This window comes from Diadema antillarum, unplaced genomic scaffold, assembly GCF_040938485.1.
Source record: "Diadema antillarum isolate AM-2024a unplaced genomic scaffold, OU_Dant_1.0 seq00000161_RagTag, whole genome shotgun sequence".
Lineage (NCBI taxonomy): Eukaryota > Metazoa > Echinodermata > Echinoidea > Diadematoida > Diadematidae > Diadema > Diadema antillarum.
The window spans coordinates 1,037,852-1,043,851 of NW_027271232.1; the positions used below are offsets into that span (position 1 = coordinate 1,037,852).

The 6,000-nt window shown below is 38.0% G+C and overlaps 1 protein-coding gene across 1 annotated transcript in view; it reads left to right on the plus strand.

Annotated features, from left to right (window-relative positions):
- LOC139728011 (ADAM 17-like protease) overlaps nucleotides 1–5,587 on the plus strand; it is a 39,125-nt gene extending 33,538 nt beyond the window's left edge. Inside the window, exons 18-21 of the mRNA XM_071638977.1 lie at nucleotides 20–98; nucleotides 1,825–1,913; nucleotides 4,037–4,090; nucleotides 5,048–5,587. Of these exons, the coding sequence (XP_071495078.1) occupies nucleotides 20–98; nucleotides 1,825–1,913; nucleotides 4,037–4,090; nucleotides 5,048–5,137 (312 nt within the window). The 3' untranslated portion in view covers nucleotides 5,138–5,587. The remainder of the gene's footprint in view (nucleotides 1–19; nucleotides 99–1,824; nucleotides 1,914–4,036; nucleotides 4,091–5,047) is intronic.
- Nucleotides 5,588–6,000: the final 413 nt, after the last annotated feature.

Below are 6,000 nucleotides of genomic sequence, written 5' to 3' on the forward strand. Positions count from 1 at the left end.
TTCTGTTGTAATCATCCAGGGAGTGTGTGTACCACAGTCTCAGGATCCCATAGCGAGATTCTTTGATGTCTTCGAGGGATTCACCATCACCACTTTTGGTAAGATAATGTTCAAAATCTGTGCACGTAGTCCTGTATGCATACTTGTTACTCTAATTTAGAGAATCCTATTAATAAGCCTTTTTGTTGTTCCATTCTGCACATGAGCAGAAAAAGGATAGTTGTAAAATTGTACAGGTACAATGTATGTTGGTTTTTATGTCCACTGAATTAAAGCACTTGTGATATAATGATTTTTCGTATATTCCTTGTAAGTGATGGTTGGCAAGATATCCATGTGACCAAAAAAAAGGTGTTCATTAAATTATAGTATTTTGCAACATTGATAGAAAACAATTGTAAATTTACAATTTACAATCTTGTAGGATTTTGGTCTGTCCATGTCACGCGCGTTCACCACTAAGTCTAGAAATGATACAAAACACAATTTTCAATAGAATTTTACAGCTGTTATTATCTTCTCTCATCAAAATTAAGCCATTCAATTGAAAAACAACAAAGTTTCAATGAGCATTCACAATTTGACCTTCATATGTTAGTACATAGATTTCTGTCCTGCCTTACATGCGTTCACCCAAAAGTTTTCATTTTGGCATAAATTTTAATAGATTGCTTGTTTGAAGCAATTTTGGGGCAAAGTTATCTCTCATTGAAGTGTTCTAGAAGATTAGATTGTTTTTGGGGTAATGCACATAGGAAACAGAAAATATAGAGACATCCCTGAAAAGTACCCTTTTACTGTAGAAATGCCCATAAATGCATTCAATGGAAAACAATGAAATGATGCATTCAATGCAAAACAAAACAGGCCATGTTGGTCATTTTGTCTACATGTATGCAAGTTCATTCTTTGTTTGAACATGAATTCTGTAAAACTGTTGCGTCAGTCAAGCTTATGCATTACGTCGCTTTGAAAACGTGTGAAGAGCCTAATCAATGACAGAAAAGAAAAGTCATTTGCAGAAATTTACACATAACCTTAGAAAATTCAGGGAGGTTTGGTGGGCAACTATCTTTGTCATTATAAAATAAACGGTCTGAAAAGAATTTCACAGCTTGTCATAGGGTGCGTTAACAAATCAAAGTGACCTTAAACATATACAGGTGTCTCGTGATATAACAAAGTCCTCAGGACCAGCAGTTTTCTTTCGTTATATTGAAATTTCATTATAGTGGAACAGTTACGTGTATAAAGATATTAGGGGGTGATTTGGGGACATGAATTTTTACTTTATTGTAATGAAAATGTGTTACAACTGTGTTGGGAGTGCATTTTACTCACCAGAAAACTGATGTGCTAGATTTGTGCGTATAAATCAATAGCTCAGGGATTATAGTAGGATTATGCGTAAGTCTAGCCCTGACCTTCAATGTTGACCCTTCATAATCCTCTTGGTTATTATACATGTATTGACAGACAGAGTGACAGACAAGATTCAGATTTATTCATTAGTGCTGTTGTGTGTAGTTATGATTACATATGCTATTGTGCATCTGTATAATGTGTGTGCATGCATGTACAATGTAAGTATGTGATGGTATGCGTGTGTGTGTCTGTGCATATGACGATACAACACATTGGCTTGTATTAATATACTTGCCTTTGTGCCAGATGTTGCACTTGGTAAGCAGGCCATGATAGTGTCATACCCGTACATACACCGTAGTGTCTTTATGGGTATTAAATTGCACTGGCTGATCAGCCCTGCTTCTCCTTGACTGCTGTAGTACCTAACCCTGTCTGTATTTCTCCCCACCCCTCCAGGGCGCATCATCAAGGACAACGTTGTGGGGGCCACCCTCATCATTTCCCTCCTCATCTGGATCCCATGCAGCTGTCTGGTACACTATGTGGTGAGTCCCAGTCCACCTTGACATAGAACCTTAGGCCTAGACATAGACCCAAACTGTTCTATGACCTGGCATCACAGTACATAGAATAAACAAACAAACCATAAATAAATCTACAGCAACAAAAAAGGAAAAATGAATGTGTGGATACTTAATAAGCTTGAGCATGTTTTGAGTCTGTTCTGTATACATGTAGATCAGCATTTAATATTTTCTAAAGGACGTATTTGTCTACTGTCTATTGACTCTGAAGTGTGGAGACATAGAATTGTGTGAAATAAGTGTCGTGTGCACATCTGTCTTCTGTCTGACATTGCTTATGTCCATTTAGCACAATTGATGCACCTGAAAGCATTCATGAGAACCTTATGAGGACTTTCAAATGCAGTAATGACATTGATACCCTGAAACTGTCTTGGAAAGAATATGTGCGTCACAAGTGCGCTAAGTTTTAGGAAATTATGATCATCCATTCATAGCAGTAGTGACGGAAATTGGAATCACTTCTCAATATAATGCATTCATGCACTTGGCTTTAACTTGATAAGCTGTTTCATGGCATTCAGTATTCCATCCTATTAAACTTAACCTACATGTAGTTGTAGATTAGCTAGACCCACTCAGGTGTGGCAATGTGCCTCAGTCCAACAAGAAGGCCATGGTCACACAGTAGGGATTAGGGGATTAGGTAATCTCTATTCATTGGCAATTAGAGTCCAGACATCAGTGTCAATCAGCCAACCTGAACTAAATAATCTCTCATCGCAGCTTCATGTAGGTTTTGTAATGCATGGTTACGTACTTAAATTACACAGTGCCAAAAGTTAAAATAACATCATCTGGTATGATGAACTTGACATACAAGTTGTATTGAGGTTGACTTAAAGAACACATAATTAGAGGCTGAACTCAATGTAGATCTCTTTTTCAGACTCATAGAACAGATTTGTGCGGAGCAGACTAGTGTGCAGTCTGGTGTAAAGTCTATGGGTAGCCACTGCACATCATGTGTGCAAATGCTTGTGTACCTGTAGAGCCTTCTTGATTGTTAAAGTTTCATGAAAAACGTTCACGTCATTCAAGATTTATAGTGATATAAACTTACAAATGTGGAGAAAAGCATGAATAAGCAAGTGTTTTAGCAACAAAAATTGCATAAATGGTATTTGACTTTTCTGCTGGAATTTCTGATGTACTAAGATGTTGCCAAATCATAACCATCCAGTTAAAAAGACCTACTGTTATTCCTTTTGTGAGAGCATGTAGCAATGTTCAATTTTTAATTTGTTAAATACTAAAAGATAATGCAGTTACTAAGAAAGAGCTTATTATGTCTTCAGCTGTATGATTTCTATCTGGCCTGCCACAGTGCAGGTGCTTTTCACCTAAACTTGTGACCGTTGCACATCACCAGAGAAGACGTGCACCAAAGTTATTGTGTTCGCATGCATGAAACCTTTGTAATGGTCCCATTTCCTGGTTCCCTTTGCAAGGTAAAGGAGGGAATTCCCAGTAGTGAAGTAGTACATTAGCTTTTGAATGGAAGTGGACCAAGTCATATTCTAGAACATTTTATGTTCTTCAATTCTATTCCTACACCTACAGTACGATTGAAAACAATAATATACAAATGTAGATGAATGAAGTTCATGTCATCAGCTGAGAATGAGAAGGGCGTTAAGTTGTTTTGAACACTATGGCCCGAATTCATGAAGGTGGTACAAATGAAACCATGGTTTAAACCATGGACAAAAACTATGGAGCACCAAATGTGGCATGGAATATTTCGTTACGAAATCGGTCATTTCGTCAACAAAGTGACCGTTTCGTTAACGAAATTATCATTGCGTGGAAGAAATGTTCATTTAGTTATAAAATGTTGTCATTTCGTTACAAAATATCATTTCATCGACGAAATGACTGATTTTGTAATGAAATATTCCGTGCGACACTTGGCGCTCCATGGTTTTTGTCCATGGTTTAAAACATGGTTTCATTTGTATCACCTTCATGAATTTGGGCCTATGGGTTTAGTGACAACTTAATGCCCTTATCATTCTCACGCGACGATGTAGTGTTTTCATTTCTCTTATGAATTTATGAATCTCCCTTTGTGAATCATGCAGGACAAGAAGAGGTCAAAGGAGATAGATACAATCGATACGTGGCTGAGTCCAGCGGTAAGCATGATTCTCCTTCCTCTCACTTGTAATTTCTAAGGCAGTGATGTTATCAGGCTCAGATCTCAGTGCAGGAATGTCATGTCTCCCTAATTTCTCTGTAAAAACTTATCTCTTCATGTCCTGTTGAGAGAAGATGAGAGCTTCCCTGACTGTTGAACTGTTTTTGACATTGAGATGCATGTAGCACACAAGAGACCAATCCCTGACCGATCTTTGGTACATCCCTGATGATTCTGATTTGTGAATGTCGGTTGCCCAATCCCAATAATCCTTACTGAGAAACTGATACTCTTGAAGCTCTGTCACCTGGCATCATTTGATTGCTCTCACTATTCAGAATTAATTAATGTCATATTTTTGAGATATTTTTACTTTGGGACAAATACTAAAACAGATCACACAGTGTGAAGGTTTTCTAAATAAAGGAAACTCTAGTGTTTGGTAGCCCAAGTTTTGCTAACTCTTTATCATCCCATTCATTTGGCTCTGCCAATCTACTTCTGCCTTTATAGAAATGTAGAATTAAATGTGGTAGGCAAGGATGTTATTCAAAGCTCACATACATTGTTAAGTGTGCAAAATCTATAGGCAGTAAATGAAAGCTGCGATTACATTAATGTACCGTGAAATCCACTGCAAGTACAGTCGCTGTTTCTATGGCCACATTAAGTGCATATGATTATTTCTGTGCACCAAAAATATCCCTTTCATGTCCCCAGTGAACCAGAGAAAACTATGCAATTTGTTATTGAATGGTACAAATGTCATGGTCACCGCCAATATATTTGTACCTGTACTGATCACAAATGTACATGAGTTGATGCATGCAACAATGATATTCACTTGTGCCTTTCTGTCTACATGGTACTTTCTGTTGTGTGAGAGCTTTACCTTGTTTTCACTTTGCTGTATTCATGCACAGTTTTCTTTTTCTCATTCATCATCCCTTTGTAGAACCACGAGAGGATCCTACCGGAGGACAAGCCAAGAGTTCGCAGGTACAAGCCTCCATCAGAAGTCATGGAAAAAGAGACTGTGCTATGACGAATGCAACCCCTGCAACATGTCACTTATTTATTATTGGTGTTTTTGTACTAACAAGCTACCATAGGAAGCAAGGTGTGACCCAAACCACCTCACAGTGTGATGCAGTGTGTGTCTCCATGGATACTGCTGTCTAGCTGTGATGTCTTTTCTTGGTCCAGAGGGACAGTTTACCCAAATAAATCTCTTGTGATATTGATAGAGATGTGGAAATGCACACTGCCAGTGTTGATAGAGTGTAGACATGCAGGAGGACCAACATGTAGCAGGAGAAATCTCTCCAATTCCTTTGCTTTTCCCCCAAAATGGAATTGCAAAATGGCATCCTGCATTTAATCCCACATGCACTTGTAAGGTCACAACTAGCTATGAGATTTTTATGTATGTGTACAGAAGGCATGAACTAGACAGGGCAGCTTGGTTTGACTTCTGTGGAAAAGGGACCTAGAGAGTACCGTAGTACTTTAATCATAATGTTTATGCTTATTTTAGTGACTTGATGCCATACAGATTGTACATCAGCTTTCTTTATGAGGTCCTGATAAGGATGCATTTAAGAAACATAATTTATGAAGGGAAGAATTTCAGAGGTGTATTCAGAGATATAGTATGTGCTAGTAAACCACTGGAAGACTTTTAATCAAGGAGCCTAGCAGTATGTGAATAGAGACAAAAATATGGAAATGGAATGCCTGGACTCTTGAATGAAATACTCAGCATGTGCATGTCTTTGAATTAACCCTTGCATGCCTAAGTACTATGATACTGATTTTATTGTCCTACCAATGGACTTTTGAGAGCCACATCAACTTGGAAGGGGTTGCGAATTGGTTAATGTTTGCCAATTCAATGATGACAGCTAG